At 33.8% G+C, this 21,373-nt stretch overlaps 3 protein-coding genes across 4 annotated transcripts; 2 read left to right on the top strand and 1 right to left on the bottom strand.

Annotated features, from left to right (window-relative positions):
- Positions 1 to 9,977: 9,977 nt before the first annotated feature.
- Positions 9,978 to 11,619, top strand: LOC141701298 (putative histone H2A variant 3). The gene is made up of 2 exons (XM_074504982.1): positions 9,978 to 10,241; positions 11,105 to 11,619. Exons 1-2 carry the CDS (start codon positions 10,134 to 10,136, stop codon positions 11,399 to 11,401), a joined length of 405 nt encoding a protein of 134 aa, XP_074361083.1. The 5' UTR covers positions 9,978 to 10,133; the 3' UTR covers positions 11,402 to 11,619.
- A 166-nt stretch (positions 11,620 to 11,785) lies between these two features.
- LOC141701295 (3-ketoacyl-CoA synthase 11-like) lies at positions 11,786 to 15,456 on the bottom strand. 2 transcript variants are annotated; one of them, XM_074504978.1, is made up of 4 exons: positions 15,176 to 15,456; positions 14,239 to 14,571; positions 13,789 to 13,850; positions 11,786 to 13,391 (listed from the first exon to the last, which is right to left on the bottom strand). In XM_074504978.1, the coding sequence occupies exon 4, from the start codon at positions 13,383 to 13,385 to the stop codon at positions 11,856 to 11,858; it is 1,530 nt and encodes a 509-aa protein (XP_074361079.1). In that variant the 5' UTR covers positions 13,386 to 13,391; positions 13,789 to 13,850; positions 14,239 to 14,571; positions 15,176 to 15,456; the 3' UTR covers positions 11,786 to 11,855. The 2 variants fall into 2 exon arrangements, with proteins under 2 accessions (XP_074361079.1, XP_074361080.1); XM_074504979.1 differs by lacking the exon at positions 15,176 to 15,456 and having other exon boundaries at positions 14,239 to 15,068.
- Positions 15,457 to 15,880: 424 nt separating this feature from the next.
- LOC141701296 (uncharacterized) lies at positions 15,881 to 17,226 on the top strand. Its single transcript, XM_074504980.1, has 2 exons — positions 15,881 to 16,459; positions 16,501 to 17,226. Exons 1-2 carry the CDS (start codon positions 15,881 to 15,883, stop codon positions 17,224 to 17,226), a joined length of 1,305 nt encoding a protein of 434 aa, XP_074361081.1.
- The last annotated feature ends 4,147 nt before the right edge of the window (positions 17,227 to 21,373 follow it).

The raw sequence follows: 21,373 nt of genomic DNA, 5'->3' as shown, positions 1-21,373 counted from the left end.
CAGCTTTCTCCACAAAGTCTGATACCAGTGCTTTATTTCAGTCATATGTCACTACTAGAAAAAGTAGAATAGACATCGCCTCAAAGACATCGGTTGTTTTTGGCGCCGATGTAAAAGGTGTTTTAGACATCAGTTTTGAGCAACCGATGTCTTTTGGTTTTATAAACATCAGTGTTTTAGCTGAACTGATGTTATATGTCTGTTTTAAAAAAATTAATCAGCGTGCCTTCCCCGTTTCCCCCCTTAGCAAATATTTCATTCCCTCCATGTTTCCCCCCTCTGTTTTTTGCCGTAGTCAAATTCTCCCCCCTCTTTTTTCACACACATTTCCCCCTCTTTTCAATTAAAAATAAAACAAAAAACATTAAAAACATAAAACCAAAAATAAAAACAAAAACTCAAAAACATCTCTCTTCATTCTATCTTCTCTCTGAAGAACACCCACATCACCTCTTTTCTCTCTAGTCTCGATTACGCTCTCTCTCTTCACTCTCTCCTCTCCCTGAAGAACACCCTCAATAATTTTGTCAATCTTTACCGAGTTTCACTCCCCTAATCTGTATCGTAATTTCTCTCGCCGGAATTTCATTACAATGTTCATTTGGATTTTCTTGCCGACGTATCCCAATTAGACATCGCAACGATATTGTCCATCTCTACTCTTTTGTAATTACAATCTCTCTCTCCCCCTTGATGTTATATTAATGTTTATATGTTTGTGCGTGCGTGTATTTGATTTCGATATTGTTGATTTTGCAAGGTTTTCGTGACGTTGATGGCGAATAAGAAAGTAATATAGAGGAAAAGAGCCTCTAGATCTGTATTTGCTGTTGCGATTCTTGTATCGTTTTCGATATTAGCTAAGTTGAAGTTAAAACTTGAATTTGGTAAGTTTTGAACACTAATTTTAGAATTGGGGGTTTCAAATTGAAACCCTAATTTTTTAGTTTTTAATTGGTTCTAATTAAGCTAAGTTGTACGCTCTTTAATTGTAGAATTGTAAATTTCTATCCGGATTGCTGGTTTGTCGAAATATAGCTTGTGATTCAAAAGACATACATCAAATATTTATACAACTATAAAGATGTGATGCTATGAATCGTGTAATGATATCAGAATTTAGAAGTATGCCTTCTACTTCTTGCATTATACTGATAAAAATTAAATTAGATACAAGGGGGAGAAAAAAGGAGACAAAGTTATACATCCACAGTGCACTCATCGAGTTTAATTTTAATTTAAACTCGAAAGTGAAGCAAGGGAGCCAAGACAGCGTTATGCTGGCACAAAAACACGCAGTCACAGAGTTGATGAGCTCCTTCATCGCATGTTGAGCTCCGAGTTGGAGCAGCAGGCAGAGTGCTCCAACTCCAATGCTTAAATCATGTTTCATATCATGTACTAAATTAGAATAGCAATGCACATAATGTCTATGTTTGTGTTCAAATACAATTTGAAGCATATAAACTACAAACCGCCAAATCCTACATTTATTAGTTAATCTTATTCTTTTTTTCTTTGTTTATCCTCTGAATGGATAAAAAATAGATTTTATGCTGAATTTGATCTGTATATCTGTTGAATCTTGTATAGGTATATTATTTCTGAGAAGTTCTGAAGGTAGTAGAGTTGGTAGTTTAAGTTAGTTGAATGTTAAGCCATGTTCAATGTTAAGCCTGTTCTTACCCTGTGCTTCCTTTGACACCTACTGAATGACGTCTTCTTCACTACGTCATTCATACATATATTATCTACCATTGCATATGGTTCTCCTTTTTAGAAAGCTATATTATTGTGTTGTTTTGTAGATGCTGATATGGAGGATTATGGGTTTGAGTACTCTGACGAAAAACAAGAAGAGCAAGATGTTGACATTAAGAATCAATACTACAATTCTAAAGGTTTCTTTCTTTTTTTTTCCTTTTTAATTGAACAATTCTTATATGTGTATTTTATGTGCTTGTGATATTTGCGTTATGTCGGACTTTGGTTTTGCTAGATTATTTTACGGGTTATTAGTTGTTGTAATCACGATGAGATGAGATGGTGTTTTTGGTGGTTTTACTGTTAATCCCCACACCAGGCAACCAATGTAGCTGTTCTGTGAATATGAAGGTGGTTTATTTACGAGAATAGCTTTAAATTCTTTAAATTTAGACACGGAAGTCGGTGCTTTACTAAGTTTTTTGTAGGCTTTGATCTGGACTTTAGTTGTGTGCTAAGCCTAAGCTGTGTGAATTTGATAGCAACTATGTGAGGTATTTAACTAAATTTATCAGTCAAGGTATAGAAAAAATATCTGCATTGTGATGTGAAGTACTCAGGTAGGAAATTTATCATGTTTTCAAGTGATTTATTCAGTATTTCATTTGAAAAACAGGATTGTATCAACTATATAACCCTAATGCAATGTGGATGTATGTTTCAACTACTTCACTAACATTGCAAGTTATGAAACTAGCTGTTGCTTCTGATCAATTTCTTAACTCACAGTTCTAAACTTTAGATGAACCTCGAATTTATTCAATCTAGAAACATTAAAACTGCTGAATAAAGATACTGTTAAACTCTAAACTTATAATGCTCCATGTGGTACATTTTTTTTTATGTGAGATTTTAAGTTGATATCTTTAGAATAAGTTTTAAAAGACAAGAGTAATACATCCTGAAGAAAAAAGATCAGTTCAGGTCAAACAGTGAGTAGTTTGTCCTAGGACAAACTTTTGTCTATATATACAGTAATACCTTTATTAAAGCAATTATATTGAGGGAAGCAAAGTGTTGCAGATCTTGGAGTTTACTTCTGCGCGAAATTTAGGTTTCCAAACAATATATTAAGTATTATGTACCCCATGCATTTAATCGGAGGTCCGATGCCATTGCATATGGTTCTCCTTATGAGAAAGCTGATGCACTCATTGATCTTGTATGTTCAGCTCACTTCTTTGCCCTCCTCCTCCACTTCATTACAAAATATTTATAATGTGTCTGAAATCTGAATGCTCAAACAAGTGCAACATGTAAAAGTAAACAACTTCCTGGAGGTTGGTCAATTTGTTATGTGCTATGGATATTTCTTAGATGCTTCTCTATGGTCTTTGGGCTATAAATGCCAGTATATTTCTGATCCAAATGCTATATATATTTCTGATCCAAATGTTATTGACTATATGCATGTTTTTTTATTTGTTATTCTTAGAATATATGGCATTGATACACAGCATTGCAGCCCTTCGAAATGCTATTGATACACAGCATTGCAGCCCTTCGACCCTTCGAAAAGAAATACATGATCTGTCCATGACTTGTAACTATCCAGCAGACACCGAGGGAAAAATGTCAAATGGCTGCCATCTCTATGTTTTCTCCCATATGTTCAGGTGTTGTAATCATTTCTGATATGATTCCTATAGTCGATCAAGTAATTCTGATGACAAGTGTATACCTGAAATTTATAGTTGGAGAAATACATGCAGAGAAATCTCTTTATAAGTGTGTAAATGTATGTTTACATATAATATTATTTTTTTCAGAACTTTACCGATACCTATTCTGTTTTTTTAACTATTTTTTCCTAATCCATCTCAAATTCATTGATTGAAATGAATAATCTCATTTGTTTTACTTGGACAGATCAGGAGACTGCTAAAAACCAGTAAAAAAATGTGGAAGGAGGACATACAAAGTCTCTGGTGCGGCTGGTCCAGTCAACGACAAGGTTTGTCATGTTTCCTATGAGGTATGTTGTCACTGCCAAGTTAAATAACATGTAGACGATATCAAAGAGCATCTCCCCTGTGTTTTTGGCATGCAAGTCGTATCGAGTTGTAGTTAGTGTAACAATGGACCAATACATTGAAGTTACAAATCTTTTCGATAAGCTTTCTTCATTAAAATTTGGATACACACACATCTGCAGTCTTTTTGGACTTGGTGCTTATAATGATATTCTAATGATACTAGGGCTAAGAACCAAATTTTGCAGTCAAGTTGCAAATTAAGGAAAATATTAAGACTTGTCTATGATACTGATACTAAGTTGTAGTTGGGTTTTGTGATAATATAAATAAATCAAATTTTACCTGCATACTTGCTCTGATCTCTTTCTATTGGACTCATTTTATTAGTTGCAGTTATAACTTGCAGGTTGGTCCAGTGAAGGGCATGCATGTGCAAAATTAGGGGACCTTAATTTTTCAGGTTCAGAAGTAAAAGCACTCGTTGAAACAGTTTTGAGGCTTGGAACCGGAAGGTTTGCATGTGTTGGATGTTGTAGCTAGTGCATAATTAGAATAAATGGATGAATATGTGTAGTATTTGATGTTAGGATTAGATAAAAATATTGTACTTGATGTTTGGATATTGGTTTTTAGATATATAGACAACTGATGTAAAGCAGTAGTTGATTTTGACAGTTTATTGGTTTGACAAATTTTTGGCATCTATATTTATAAAATGTACATTAATGAAACAGGTAATCAGACATCATTACAATGGAAAATGATGTTAATTTAACACTTTAACAACTGTTATAAAATAAAAAACTGATGTCTATTAAAACTTAATACATCAGTTTTAGTGGAATATTGACATCAGTAATATCGAATAAAACCGATGTTAAATACTACAACAAAAAAAATCTTAAAACAGAAAACCGATATTATTGAGCTTTATAGACATCGGTTTGTTACCAATAGATATCGGTTTGAAATAAAGAACTGATGTTAAAAGTTATTTTTATATCGGTTTATCTTGAAAATCGTTGTTACTGGTATTAGTAACATCAGTTTAATAGCTAAATGGAAATATTTTGCTTATCTCACATATGTTTAAATTGATAAAAATATCATATCATGATAATATAACCCAAATTAGATATGCATTAGAAATTTAATATATTTAAAAACTGATGTTATATGTGTTCTTCAACATCAGTTTAAAACTGATGTTAAATGGGGGGTTTTTAACATCACCCACGAAGACATCGGATTTTTTTGTTCATAGACATCGGTTTTTAGCCGATGTCTATTCTACTTTTTCTAGTAGTGTGTCCTGAACATCCACTGTCCAGCACTAGGATATTTTTCCTGTTGCCCTGCAATCACAAAGACCACTAATGGTTAGTTTTAAGGACCCAGACTTGCTTGGATCCTTTGGCCTTTTTAAGTTTGTTAGCATTTGCAGCGGATTTAGTTTCAGAGTTTATGCTAACATGTTGTTTATCAGAATTTATATCAGACTTTGCATCAGACTTTACACTAGAAACAATTAAAGTAACTTTCTTAAAAGAAGGTTTTATTTGTTAATAATCATAGTATAAACTATGATATTCCTTACAAGTATAAATGGAATGCCATAAACTACCACAATGAAAACAAGAATTTTGTGGCTTAAACCTAATAGACTGACTCTTAACTCCTGATCTAGGAGGTAAAAAGTTTATATCTTTATTCTTCCTGCAAAAAGAAGCAAGATGGTTAGAGTTTCCACTATTATAACATTTCTTTCTAGGAGCATTAGGAACAGGCATATAATTATTGCTTTTGTTCACACCTTCCTTTCCATTCCTATTTTTCCTAGCTTCCTTTACCTTGTTGACATTCCTAATCTCTTTCAGCTTCTGCTTAAGCTGCTTCTTTGTTATTAAGCCTATGTTGACTTCAGCTGGTTTATCCTGTTTTAAGTTGTCAGAAGTTGACTTATCTTTGACTTCTGTCACAGACTCTTTCATCTTTTCAGAATCAGACTTTACAGTTTTTGCTACAAACTTAACAGGATTTACCTTTGGCTTAGCAGTTGGTTTAACAACAATTGGCTCAATTTGTTCTGTTCCTTCTTTACTTTTATCATCTCCATAACCTAAGCCCTCTTTCCAGTTTCCACTACTTAATAAATTCTGAGTTGTTCTGCCAGAGTTAGTCCAAGTTCTGATAATCTCTCTTTCCTTTTCTAAGTCAGCTTTCAGAGATTCATTCAATTTTAACACTTCATCTCTAACATATAAAGTATCATCTTTTTCTTTCTTAGTTTGATGAAGAAAAACTAACTCCATTTCTAAATAATCATTTCTCTTTTTATTAGCAAGATTTTCAGATGTTAATATTTCATATGTTAAAGTCTGATCTCTATAACTAATGAACATGGTTTTAAGATACAATCTCAACTCAGTAATATCATCAGTATGAAAGGCATAAGTTGTTTGAGGTACCTTCAATTCAGCAGTTTCAGGACTGCTATCAGCATTTGCCATCAGGGCATAGTTCACCTCATGTTCAGAATCTGAAGTGTCTGTCCATCTTTTCTTCTTTGTGACAAGTGTCTTGCCTTTATCACTTTTTCCTTTCTTGCAGTCAGGAGATATGTGGCCTCTTTCACCACAGTTGTAGCATTTGACATTTGAGTTGTCTCCTCTGTCAGACTTTCTGAACTCTTTCTTATCTGAACTTCCACTTTTCCTGAAAAACTTCTTGCATTTTCTGAATTTCCTGTAGGCTATCTTTGTGATACCCTTCACCATAAGAGCACACACTTTCATCATCTCTTTATCAGCATCTATTTCAGGTAAACTTTCAGTTTCTGAATCATCATCATCGGAATATGATGACTCTGAATCAGACTTTATGATGAAAGTCTTTCCTTTGCCCCTTTTTGAGGCAACCATTTTAGGAGATTCCTCCTCAGCCTTAAGAGCAATTGTCCTTGACTTTCTTCCATGCCTCTTGCTCCTTTGATCCATCTCAAGTTCATAATTCTTGAGCATACCATAAATTTCATCAAGAGTAGTTTCAGTAAGGTCATAGTTGTCTCTTATGGTAGTAGACTTCAAATCCCAATTTTCAGGAAGAGCTAAAAGGAATTTTAGATTTGAATCTTCAAGATCATATTCCTTGTCCACCAGTGACAGGCCATTCAAGAGTTTGAAAAACCTGTCATATAAGTCAGTTAAAGACTCATCAGCTTTTGAGTCAAAGTGCTCATACTCTTGAGTGAGTATAGTCCTCCTGTTCTTCTTGATTGCATCAGTTCCCTGACATCTTGTCTCCAAAGCATCCCATATCTCCTTTGCAGTCTTGCAATGAATTACCCTGTTTGACATGACATTATCAATGGCATTATACAGCAAATGTCTTACCCTAGCATCCTTGGGAGTAGATGAGATGTCTTCAGCTGTATACTCACCTTTCTCCTTTGGTATGGTCTTTGCTGGTTGATCAGCAACTACAACAGAGAGTTTGGTTGGCTTATGTGGTCCTTCATTAATTCTGTCAAGGTATTCTGGATCTGTAACTTCCAGAAATATAGCCATCTTCACTTTCCATATGGGTACTCAGAAGGTCTCAGTATGGGAACCCTAATAGTCTCATATCGACTGTGAGTTTGAGTCTTTTGAGTTTCTTCATTTTTGGTGGGCTTGGTTGGAGTTTGTGCTTCTTCAAACATGATTGTTTGGATCTTTACTGTATGTGTGTTAACAGATAAGCTCTGATACCAATTGTTAGGTTACACAACACTGTAGAAGGGGGTTGAATACAAGGTTAATACAATCAAATCGATTTAACACAAGTATGTAACAAAGATCAAGTATATTGAATAAACTCTGTTACAATAAGAACTGTTGTTCTCTCTCAGTGATGAACAAATATCACTAAGAGCTGCTAGGTTACAATGTATAATCTTCTCGATAATGATAACACATATAGTGTAAACCCTAAGTCTGTGTTTATATAGTACACAGTTTCAAGATAATTAATAATTGATATGGAATACAATTCTGTCTCCTAAAATATATCAATCAAATATCTTCTACAAGTCTTCCAGTCTTCTAACTCTTTCCATACATATCTTCTTTTATTTTAGTCTCGATCTTCTACTGTAAATCAACTTCCTTCCTTATATGAAAGTCTTCCCGCACTTAAGTTCTGATATGACCTCAAGTTCTGATATTATGTTTTGACTTCCAGTAAGCCCTGATTTCAGCAAGTCCTGATATGTCCTATTTGTTAAGATCTGAAAACTAAACATGAATTATATTAGACATGACATCTCAAATATATCTAACAATTTTGTACGAACAATTTAATATGATATCAATGAAGTTGTACGGAGACACTGTCGATTCCAAATACTACAATTTTCAATTACCGTACACCTATAAATATTAGAACTATACAAACTACAATTAATATCGACAAATCTTTAACTCAAAAATTACATTCGCCCAAAGTATCAATCATAGCTTGAATCATCAAAGACTGAAAAGAAAAAAAACTTAAACATTACAAAATATTTCATCACTAAAAAGTCTAAACAATCACTGGGTATAAGCTGTTTCGAGTGATATTTTTACTATAATTTCAATAAATTATTAATTATTTTACATTTTTTTCCTAACAAAATCCATTTTAATTTATTTTTAGAAATATAAAAGTAACTTTTTTTGTTTGTTATATAATAAATTATAAGAACAAAACTATGTATATAATTTTAATGGCCATATTTTTTTTAATTTTTAAATATATTTGCACCTATTTATAAAATTGAAAACTGAAAAAACTGATAATTAGACCACCTTAAGTGGTTGCAAATGATAACCTGTTGAAATCGGTGAACAAAATGATATATGTTCTCCATTTTAGTGACCAGTTTAATATTTAACACTGGAAATATTATAAAAATACTTGATATTATATCAAGAATATCATTACGAAACTGTGTGCATTCCAAGTTAAAATCATAAATATATTTCGTTATCCAACACTTTGAGAAATGCAATGTCACATGTGTCTTCTAGTAATTATCACTTACAAAAGTTGACGATGATAATGATTTCTGTACGAAATTGAAAAAATAGAAGGATTTTGAATCGTTCGCAAAAATATTTTTCCTTTTAATATAAAAAGATATTATTTATTCTATATCCATATTTTTAGAACTTTGCATTTTATAATTTATTTTTCTTTTCATAAAAGATATATAAATGTAATTGTATGTCACGAATAATTGCAATTTTAAATTTTCAGTTTCATCATATTTCTTCCACATTCAGGTGCATGATGAATAACGTAGAAATTTCATTGTAAAATCTTAATTGTTGCTTTAGTTTATGTATGACGAAACGATTTTTTTTATTTAACATCTCACATCCAAAATAACGATCGACATGTATTTTGATGAGTACTAGAGAATAAACCGTGTCTCGCACATGTTATTATGCTAGTTTTTAATTATATTCCATATTGGATGTAATGCCGTGAAATTACATAAAAGGCATTGTATCAAAATACAACTTTTGAAAGTCAATTGTCCAAAAAAAAATAAAAGTGGGTTCTTCCGCTCAGAATACTCACGAAATACGCATACAAAATATGTACATTCAGTTTTTTTAAAATTTACAAAAAATACGCATTACTAAAATGGGTACTCATTTTTGCAATGTACTAAATAGGTCGAAAGAATGCGCATTTCATTAAAATGTAAAAAGGAACCGGCATGAAACAACGCTTTTAGTAATTTTGAACGGTTTAACAAAAAAAGAAGATATTTTGATCATTTTATCTTACATAAACTTGTCGAGGTCGCATTTAATTTGTAAAAATGATGACATTTTTGTAATATTTTTTTTGAAAAAGCGTATTTTTATAGATAATAATTTTAAAAACGTATTGTGCAATTTTTTAAAGTTGATAGTATTTTGCAAAAATATATTTGAACTTGAAAAAAACCCAAAAATTATTAAACGTGACGTGATATTTCAGTTTTTCTGGATAAAAGAATATTAAAAAAAAGAAATTCTATCGAAAAATGGTTTAACAATTTAAATCGAAAACAAATTAGTGAAGCAGGCTAGATAAGAACCCAAATCATAATCGAAATAGTCCATCCCAAACAGAATCAAAATAGGAGCCCAACTAGACCCATTAAGACTTGTGAGATTACTATATAATCCACGCAGTAGCACAATAAACAAGTCTAAAACAGAGGGGCATAAACGTCTTTTGTGCATCTCTCTTCTCCGATCTTGTGCAAGTTTGTTACGTCTTTATTTCAGCTTTGTTGAGGAGCTTAGAAAATCTAAGATCTCGCTTATTTAGATTTATCGAATCGAGAAAAGGAGTAACAAAGAAGAAGAAAAAATGTCGGGAAAAGGAGCTAAAGGATTTATTATGGGGAAAACTCCGAAAGATAAAGAAAAAGAAACTAAAAAGAAGGCCATCTCTCGATCATCTCGTGCTGGTCTCCAGGTATCTCTTCCCCTTCTCGAATAAATTTATGTTCGTGTAACGCGTGTCGTAGATTTTGTAATGTATGTGTTTACGACGTACGTGAATCGTTAATTAACAAGTTTGTGTATATGCCGATATGCATGTGAGTTATTAAGAAAATATATGATCCTTATAAGTTGCAAGTTCAATTCCTAACGTAAGTTTGATATTTGATAAGAATAGGTTACTTAGCGAGTTAATGTGTGTAGTAGATTTTATAATGTACGTGTTTACGATTTACGCAAATCGGTAATTAACTATGTGTTGACGTGCATGTGGGTTGTTAAGTAAATATATAACTTGTAAGTTCAATTTCTAACACGTTTGATGTTTTACGAGAACTGAATAATGTGTGTGTTACGTGAATTGTTAACGGTGCAGTTTCTTTAGCTTTCGTTTTATAATGAAAGTTGTATTCGTAATAAATTGTTAATTTTATAAGTGAATTTAGTAATGTAGCTGTTTAAGTTTTTGCATGCATATTTAAGTGCTTTGAAACGTTAACATAAGAGTGGAAATTTAAACTTTCCGAGAATAATGGTGCAGTTTATTTAGCTTTCGTATGATAATTGTTACGTTGTGGTTTAAGTTTTTGCATGCATATTTAAGTGATTCGAAACATAACCTAAGGGTGTAAATTTAAATTCTCCGAGAACAATAAAACATTGCTTTTAGGCCTTACCTGGTAAGGTGAACAATTTTGTTAGTGGTTAAATGCCCAGCTTTTAAATCGTTTTAACAGATCATTGACTGAACAGGGCTAATCTGCACAGGAAAAGTATCTGTAAAAAATTTAATCCTCAACTTTCTTCAAAATTATATCATGTGTTTGCTATCTGCAGTTTCCTGTGGGACGTATTCATCGTTTACTGAAGCAGAGAACCACGGCAAATGGGAGAGTAGGAGCCACGGCTGCTGTCTACTCTGCTGCTATATTGGAGTACTTGACTGCTGAGGTACTCGAGCTAGCTGGGAACGCGAGTAAGGATCTCAAGGTGAAACGTATTACACCGAGGCATTTGCAGCTAGCAATTCGAGGAGACGAAGAACTTGATACTCTGATCAAAGGAACCATTGCTGGTGGAGGTGTGATTCCTCACATCCATAAGTCTCTCATTAACAAGACTACAAAGGAGTAGTTTGAGCACAGAAACTATCTTTAAGTTGCATTGTTTAATGCAAGAACAATTTTCTTTTAGATTTGAGTAAAGCAACTGAGTTAAGTACTGTTTGTTCTATAAAATATGGATCTGCAGATTTGTGCATCCATATCGTAGGAATTTTTGTTCTAGGTTAATATCTGACAGTGCGACTTATTTCAACAATATTATTTGGCAATCTGATATGCTGTTACTTCTGCGTGTTCTTTTCATGTATGTTTAATAATATTCTCTTGGCATTCTAACACTGAGTGAGACTGATTCATCATCCTTGGCTCTTCTACTATCGCGCATTTTCTGTTGGAACACTTTGATGCAAGTAGTTGTCGAATCAGGCTATTTATAACACTAGGGGAAGGTCAGTACTAAGCAAAACTATCGATAAAAGTTGAAGTTATCTCTAGTATACAAAGCCAACTAACAGTTTCAAAATTTACATGTGTGATACCTTTGGGATATCTACAGGAAACTTGTCAATCTCAGCAGTCCAGGGGTTATATTTGTCACCTGGTTTTATAGTTCTTAAAGCCTTCCATACAGCACTGTTACACTTGAACCCTGATCCAAATGCTATTTGCCATAATCTATCTCCCCTCCGTATCCTTTCCTTGGCCTCAGCGTAAGCCAATTTATAATATAGTGAACTGCTTGATGTGTTGCCAAATCGGTAAAGTGTCATCCTTGATGGCTCCATATGCCATTCAGATAGCTGCAGATTGTTTTCTAGTGCATCTAAAACAGCTCTTCCACCAGCATGAATGCAAAAATGCTCGAAAGCCAGCTTAAAATCAGGAATGTAAGGCTTTATTTCCATCTTAAACACTTTCCTACCAACCAATGTAGCAAAGAAGAGCAGTTGCTCAGACATTGGCAACACAAGCGGCCCCAGTGTTGTTATATTAGTCTTCAAAGCATCACCAGCAACTGCCATAACCTCCTTCGACAAAGTAACACCTATTATTCCTTCAGAGTCCTCTTCTTGGTAAACACAACGAAAGCATTTATCATCAGCACCCTTGTGTGTTCGTACAGTGTTTACTAATTGATATTTGGACTTAAATCTGTCGAAGAATTTGTTTGAAAGCAGTATTGCAGCACCCCCCATTCGGAAAATGCAATTTGAGACAAGCTTGGAACGATCATTACCCAAATACCAATTCTGAGTGATGTTCTCTGTGCTGACGACTAAAGCATATGAACTACGATGAGTCTGAAGAAGTTTGTTAGCTAGATCAACAGCTATTACACCAGCACTACAACCCATACCAGCTAAATTGTAGCTGACTATATTTCCTCGGAGCTTGTAATGATTCACAATCATGGCAGTCAGAGACGGTGTTGGATTAAACAAGCTACAATTAACAATCAAAATGCCAATATCTTTCGGCTTAATACTAGTCTTGGCTAGAAGGCCATCAACAGCACCAAACATAACAATCTCAGCTTCTTTTCTAGCTGATTCTACGGATATTTTTGGGGGAGTACAGAACATAACTTCAGGAAGATACGTTGATTCACCAAGGCCAGATCTTTCAAGGATCTTGCGCTGGAATTCTAAACTCTCCTTCTTAAAAGACTCAACTAAACTCGATTGCTGCATAAACAGCTTGTTTGAACATATACTAGAGTCTGGAGGCTTATAACAACAGAAGTCCACAAGGTACACAGGGCGCGGACAAGTCAAGAAGTATATGGTTAATATGAAAACTACAAGTCCAGAACAAAGGATCACAGATACAAGGTTGTATTGAAGATTATCCCAGATAACGAAGAGATCTTGACGTTTAAATGTGGAAAGTTGCTGTGCTAGTAGTACAGTAAAGGGGGCAAGAACTAGGTACATTCCATGGGAAATGAGAGTATGATATCCCAGCTTAACATACTTTAATTTTACCGATTTCTTAAAATCTGGGAGCTTTGATGTGGATGGATTTAGGGGCTCCTCAAGATTTGATTCTGCCATTTTTTCCTGTTACCAAATTTATAGGACGGTATTAGATTAAATACTCTTAAAAATCAGTTGGCCTTTGGTCTATAGATCTATAAATCAGACACATCTCTTCTGCATTATACAATTAACACACACATAATTAAATAAGTTAATGTACATGATTGTACAATTTATCAGTGTTAAATCATATACAGTCACACATTTCAGAATAACATAGACATTAATCAGTGTTAGATCAAATACTTCTGGAATTTAGTTATTGTCTGGTTAATAATTTACAAGTTGGCTACCTCTTTTCTGCACTATACAATTTACATGCCCTCGTGCACACACACAGATATTGATTTATCAGAAGAACATTTACGTACAGGATGACATGTCGATAAAATGGGATAGGAAAAAAGAAATAACTGACCGGAGAAAATGATGATGCACATGAGACTGTATCAGTAGAATGTCTGGGTTGAGGTTGAGATACTGTAGAAGGAAACAGATGAAGAAAAAGTTTGAGAAAAATGAGAGCAGGAAGAATTGTAAAGTCTAGCACTAGAAATGAGTGGTATGCATTATTTTCAGTAGTTAGACAGAATAGTAAGGGCAACCATCAATCTAAATGGCATATATTTTGTCTTGTTCAGTTGGTCTCAACTCTATTTCCAAGAATCTGAGAAACAAAACCAACTAACTAATAATCTTGATATAATTATATCTTAAAATGTGCGAATAATTTTCTTGCAAGAAAATGAATGATTACTATCAACCTAAGATCATAACAAAATGGGTGAACTTTTGTACAAAGGCACCAAGGCTAAAGCATAAGAACAAGAATGTATAAAACAACATCATCTGCAAACATGACATATACCAATGGGAAATTTTCGGCTTTACAACTCCTTTGGTCTCACTCATGTATAGGAGGAAGATTGCCGCTCCTCTTTCAGCCCTGTCACAAAAAAACTGTGTTTGTATACAACTACTTGTTGGTATCATGAACTCTTTTGCAGATTCAAGCTGATGTTATATAGAGGCCTCATTACATTATTTCCAAAATATATCGTCCTATACTTCCAAGAATGAGCTTCAAAATCTTTGAGCTTTTCCTCTTCCCATTGTGACTTCGATGAAAATCTGATGTTTGCAATTAGGAAGATTACTGATCCAGTGAAACTTTCTCTAGCCATAATAGCACTTCATTTATCTACTGGTCGATAATACACAAATTAACTCATCAATCGTCAATTATAAGATGGAAAATTGTTGTACAAAAGGCCAACATGTGAGAAATTGGAAAAACTACTAGCAAAGAAATCAATAACATTCTTAACTACAAAAACAAAACAACACTAATCATATTCACCTAGTTTAAGTAACAAAACTTAGTGTGTAACAGGTTATTTGTTCCCATAAAAACTAAAGAACTACACAACAAGCTGATATCCTGTAATTTTTAGGATTTATAACATCCAAACAACCATCATCAATGGCATTGTAAGGCCTCAAGCCCACAAAAAGAAAGCATACCGGATTGTTACAACCCACCAAATGTCAGTCCAAAAGAGCTAGCAACTCTGGTAATACTATAGTTGCATTGCTGGTTTGTGTCTATAAAGGCGTTCAGTCTTACTTATCGGTATTTATCTTACTGACGTGGGATGTTACAGGCAAAACTCCAAGATTAAAAAGAACCACAAGCATACATACTGATTTGTTTTAGCACTAAAATATAAATTAATATAGTTTCAAACAAATAATAATTGTACATAAAAATTAGGAATCAGAAAAAAAACAAGATTAAAATGTACCGTTATGAAGTTGATCCAGCCAGCTTCTCACCATCAGTTTCAACAACAATGAAAGGCGAGTATCCTCTGACCTTTAATTAAAATTAAACTTGCAACTAATCTTATTGTTGTAACTTATACTTTCTTTAGGCAAGTAGTATAAATGTGTACCAATTTTACTTTTTTCTTGATCTCTGGACTAAGTGGAACTTACTGCAGTTTGGCTAGTTCAAATATAATACATATTTTACCTTGCAGTGAAGAACATCAGAAGCAATCATGAAGGAAATTAAGGTTGATGTACAAACCTATGTATATTACCATAAGAGCATATGCACCTACAAAGTCCATCAATTCATGGATTGAATTGATAGAGTTGATTACTATTCACGATAAATCAATTATTTTTGTTAATTTTTATGCATCCATAAAACTCCATCAATTCATCGATTACTATTCATCAAATAAATAATTTAGTTTTATATGATAAATTTAAATTCATCTCTATTATTTAATGGTCCCACAAATAATATCCAATAATAAATTGCTATATAATTTGAGATTTTTGATAAGATTGTGGATACATTTAAATTTTTGATAAGATTTTCATTGAATCACGTAATTACACGTGTCTTGATCTAAATTTGCAGATAAAAAAGTTGTCCATAAATAATATCATGATCTTCTGAGTATAGTATCTCAAAATCATTACAATTTCTTATCAAAATGAATGCATTAAAAAGATTATTGAGTCAGAGACAACAACACAGTCAAGAAGAGTCTGAAATCATGAATACCATGGTCAACGAAGCGGCAATGGTGATGGATTTCATCGACACTTCAGATGAACCACAAGGACGTGGCTCACGGCCTGAAAAATCTCCCAATCATCATAGGCAAAGGTTGTCGAGAGGTAAAAATCTCATGGAAGATTACTTCGTTCATCGTCCTATATTCAGTGAAGACGACTTTCGTCGAAGATATAGAATGCGCCCCCATGTTTTCAATCGCATCATGACAGCTCTTTGCACTCAAGATTCTTATTGGCATCAAAAAGCAGATGCAATTGGATTATTGGGGTTGCTACCCCAACAAAAAATGACTGCTGCATTAGGAATGCTAGCTTACGGCGTAGTAGCTGATCAATGTGCCGAAATATGTAGAATGGGAGAATCAACTACACTTGAGTGCATGAAAAAGTTTTGTCAGCAAGTGGAAGGACTCTTTAGTGAAGAGTACCTTCGTGCTCCAACACCTGCATATTTAAGAAGGCTTTTAGCAAGAGGTGAACAAAGAGGTTTTCAGGTATGATTGGAAGTATCGGTTGTATGCATTGGGAGTGAAAGAATTGTCCAAGTGGATGGGGTGGAGCTTATAGTGGTCGAAAAGGACGTCCAACTATCATTCTAGAGGCTGTCGCTTCCTATGACACTTGGGTGTGGCACGCCTTTTTTGGTGTTCCTGGAACTCAAAATGATATTAACGTTCTAGGTCAGTCTCCCGTATTTGATAAAGTTATCGCAGGAAATAGCCTGACGGTGGTGTTTCACGTCAATGGCAAAAGATACAATAATGCTTATTATCTTGCCGATGGAATTTATCCTAGGTATTCAACATTTGTAAAAACCATATCAAATCCTGCCACTCAATCACAAAAAATGTCTGCTAAGAAACAGGAAGCATATCGCAAAGATGTAGAAAGGTGTTTTGGTATCTTGCAATCTCGATGGGCAATTATTTGCCACGGTGTTCGGATGCATAAACGTTCCACCCTTAGAAGTATCATGATGACTTGCATCATATTGCATAACATGATAGTTGAGGATGAATTTGTTGAAGATGAATTTGTGGAGTCAGTAGAAGAAGATCTAATGAATCCATCAGCATCACGGGTTTATGATAGGCCAGTAGATTGTAATGAAGTTAGAATTCCTTTTGCACCAGTACAAAGAGATGGAAGAAATCAACAAGCATTTTGGGATCGTATTGAAAACTTGGAATCAACTTATGTTCATACAATGCTTCAAAATGATTTGGTAGAGCACAATTGGATAATTGAAGCCAATGAATAGTTAGATGTCCAAATATTATCTCTTCAAATGTACGACTTGACAATTTGAAAGCAAGAACCGCGATTTGAATAAATTTCATTTATTGAATTTAAAAAGCATTGAACATAATTAAATTAAAAAGCATAGTACATAGTTGGATGAAAAAGCAAAGTACATAGTGAAATGAAAACCACTTCTTTCTTTTAATCATCGTAAACATAGCTAAATCTAATCATAATAATCATCGTCAAAATGAGGAACGTAAGCACCATCACTAGTAGTCTCATTCACTTATTCCATGATCTCAGCTTTCTTTCTTTTATACCACTTCTTCGTATTAGGAGTCATTTGGCTAGTATCCATCGTCATTATCTTTGTTTTCTCCCTTAATTCTTCAATAGCAATTCCTTTTTCCAATCTTGCTTCTTTTCATTCTTCTAGAGCATCAAGTCTTGCCTGTCTTGCTTCCTTTCGTTTTTCAAGTTCTAACATCTCCCTCGACATTTGAAGACTCTTCGTCTCTTTTGATATTGGCCTCCACAAGCTGTTTTTGATTACATTGTATATTATTGAAAATAGCTATAGACATTTCATCTTTTTTTGTCATACCCTACTTTCCTTTCTTTTTGTCTTGCTTTGACGCCTTCATACCCATGGGTCTAACCGGACTAGAAGGACCTTCTGTTTCTCGATTAGACTCTGGAGTCGTGAAGCCTTCTTCATCAACGAAATTATCACTATTCAAATTAATCGGTGATTCCATTTGTGTTGAAAAGTTTCGTTGAAACGAAGGAGAAGTGGCGGGAACGTCTACAAGTTGAGGATGTACTGCAACTGCTTCATAACATTCCCATTTGTCAAATGTTTTATTCATGTCCTTGAAATATAATCCTTGAGCTTGAGTCATCTACATAAAATGACAAATTATGCATATGAAGTTATCATATAAATAATATATAACATATCAAAATAAAAAATAAAAAAATATTACCTTATCCACCAAATTGGTTCCGCTTGCACTATGTCTACTAGCTTGATTTCTGGCACAATGCCATTTCTTAGTGCTCTCTTCAACGGTGTCCAGTGTGAATCAAGAGCAATTTTTGAACGAGGTTCGGCATGAGGGTTCTCAGGAGTGCCACACCAATTTTTTGCATAATTCTCATGAATTCGCCCCCATAAATTATTCTTGTTTGAATATCGACCAGTGATCGGATCAACAAATTGTCGAGCCCACGAAATACATAATTGTAATTCTTCGGAAGGGAGCCAATTAATACCCATTATATATTTTTATATGTATAAATATATGAAAGAAAAGATGAGATTGAGAAGTTCAATTTTTGGGTAAAACTGAACACAAAAGAATCAATATTTATAACTAAAATAAGTGACCATTATTTGTATATAGCCATTGCTTGATTGAATGTACACAAATATATAGCTGTTATAGTGCTAATAAAGTGAAAAAGAAATGGGCCCCGCTGATTGCTGCCCGTTGGTGAGTCCTTTAAAAATCAATCCTCCTATTGATGAATTGAAGGAGTAGTAATTAATGAGGCCATCAGTTTTTGCCCGCTGCATGTTCACTTTTCAGGTGTCCATCAAAAAAGCTAACGAATCAACCGATCTACTAGGCGCGATGCATATGCTCTAAGGATTAAGGAAATGTTCAATTTAGGATATCAGATTGTCTTCTAGACTCGATAGCAAAGGAAAATAAATAGGTAAATAAAATAAGAGTTATCTGCAAAATGCATCCCCGTGGTTTGGCCAAAATGTATTTTTTACCTATACTTTATATAACTGCACTTTGCATCCCGTTACTATCTTCGGCGCGACAAATTGCACCTTTTTCGTTAATTTTGGTAAAATTTTCAGGGGTATTTTAGGAAATGAAAATATTAAATTATTTTCAAATCTTTATTTAAGGTTTTTAACCCTCTAAACGATACATTCTGAAAAAATTTAAACGACGGAAGTTGTAGATAATAAAAAGATCTTCTCGAAATAAAAAGGTTTAAAATTGAAATATTTTTTTACAATTTTTTTTAATAAATTCATTAAGTATAGATTTTATTTAATTTTGGCTTCGTAAATTTTTTGATAATTTTAAGTGTTATTATTTTGAAAAGATTTTTTCGTTCTCTACAATTTTCGTTCTTTAAATTTTTTCGAAAAATATCATTTAGAGGGTCAAAAAGTTTAAATAATTGATCTAATTATAATTAAATATTTTAATTTTCTAAAATGCCCCTGAGAATTTTAACAAATTTAATGAAAAGGGTGCAATTTGTCGCGCCGAAAATAGTAAGGGAATGCAAAGTGCAATTATATAAAGTATAGGTAAAAAATGCATTTTGGCCAAACCACGAGGATGCATTTTGCAAATATTTCGTAAAACAAGACAACTGAATTTTCTAGCAACATACTCAATAACAGGCATGGATTTGAAAAAATAATAATAACACAGTAGCTGTACATTTGATTTGATTTAGAACTTGTAAACACAATCTGCGATTTATACCTATAATATAAGTGTGTGCGTGCGAATAACAGAAGTGTAATAAATTGCGAATAACAGAAAATAACAAAACGATATGAAGGAGAAGTTCTCGAGTCCAATTACGTATAATTGTCTCCTTAATGTTATTACGACTCTCACCGTATGTGCGAGTTGACACCCTCCCAGAATAAAACGATAAGTTGGCGATATTACGCGAACATCACCTTCGACAAACTAGAATGGTGCAAAAAACTATTATCGGAAGAGAGAGGGTAGGGTTTGTGTTTTGGAGGCGACTAGGTTTTTGTATTTCGAATGAATGAAAAACCCTACGCTACTCCATGCATTTATTAATTAGTCGGTTAATAAATCAAATCTGTAATTGAATCAGATTTATTAGTACGTCAAATCAATTATAAAAATTAATAGTCAAAATGAATTAAATTTTTAAGCCCAAGCTAGGGAAAACTAAATTTAGCTTAAATTTTTAAACCCAAGCCCAGTGGAAATTAAATTTAGCAAAATTAGTCCGTGATTATTTAAATTTTCTGCTAGATTCATGTCCGCATGTGGGCAAAATTCGAAGGCTTCACAAGTTTCAAATTGTCTCTAGAAAGCCCAAGATTTGCACCCCTGCGCACGCACATAGGTGTTGAAGCAATACATAACTAACACATTTGAACATTACATAAGTGTTTAGAGAAAATAATCATTATTCTTTACAGAATCCGGAAAGTCCCGTAAAAGTAAACAAGAAAGAGATTACTGAGATAGCGCAAAATGTTAATTCTCAATGTTCTTTTATGCAACATGCATGTGATTTAATGGGAGATAAATTCTTACTACATGGCTGTAAAACTTGTTAGTCACTGGATTGATGCCCATCACAGAAGTGCATGTTAATATCTATTCATATCAATTCAGGTTTCCAAGGCAGAAGCACAAACCTCATCACCATGTCCACCTTTGTGGTTATTTCATATGCTCATGTTTATGTCAACTCATTAAAATGGAACTTATCGTCCTAATTTCAGTTTTCACAGTATTATACGATTTTTACTCCTCTAAGTTTTTAAAATATGTGCATTGAAGGATTGGCTTAACTGGTAGGAGAATTTTATATCTTCAAAGTTGTGCAAATAAGTAGTATATAATCAATAAAACTAGGGATTTTTTCCCGATAATGCTAGCCTATTCGTTATGGGGAATAAATGCGCCAGGCCAAATAGAGCAATCATCACTACTTTCTCCCGAGGGCATGGTATGGCTTTGTTCTTGGTGTTGTTTGATAGATAAATGTCGAGTGCCGCTTTTCCCCATCCGGGAATCTCCATCTGCTTGAAGTGGGTGAGCTAGAATCCTTATGCCATGTTGGTTGTTCAAAAGACTTTATCTTTACCCCTTACATCTTCATCTTTTCAAAAGCCCAGACCCAGCCTTCTGGATCTGCATTAGTCCTATTTCAGATGCAAAGCCTCTTCAATAAAGACCTCTTTCTCTTTTTCCTTTCTTTCTCCCCCATTTCTCTTTTTGTTGGTTGAAAAGAATAAGCGCTATCCGTTGAGTAGGGGGGTGGCTACAGTGATTCAAGCGATTGGTGGCCCCTTCGAGAGTTGCAGGTCCTTACGCGCTTGCCTTTAGAAGATCGAAGTTGGATGAATT

This window comes from Apium graveolens, unplaced genomic scaffold (assembly GCF_009905375.1).
Source record: "Apium graveolens cultivar Ventura unplaced genomic scaffold, ASM990537v1 ctg3686, whole genome shotgun sequence".
Taxonomy (NCBI): domain Eukaryota; kingdom Viridiplantae; phylum Streptophyta; class Magnoliopsida; order Apiales; family Apiaceae; genus Apium; species Apium graveolens.
Note: the sequence above shows the minus strand (reverse complement) of the source record. Positions and strands in the feature narration are given on the sequence as shown.

Bases quoted from the DNA above. Each gene is read 5' to 3' on its own strand.
- LOC141701298 (XM_074504982.1), top strand. From the start codon at position 10,134: ATGTCGGGAAAAGGAGCTAAAGGATTTATTATGGGGAAAACTCCGAAA. The intron at 10,242-11,104 runs GTATCTCTTCCC...TGCTATCTGCAG, and splicing joins CATCTCGTGCTGGTCTCCAG to TTTCCTGTGGGACGTATTCA.
- LOC141701295 (XM_074504978.1), bottom strand. From the start codon at position 13,385: ATGGCAGAATCAAATCTTGAGGAGCCCCTAAATCCATCCACATCAAAG.
- LOC141701296 (XM_074504980.1), top strand. From the start codon at position 15,881: ATGAATGCATTAAAAAGATTATTGAGTCAGAGACAACAACACAGTCAA. The intron at 16,460-16,500 runs GTATGATTGGAA...TGGGAGTGAAAG, and splicing joins GTGAACAAAGAGGTTTTCAG to AATTGTCCAAGTGGATGGGG.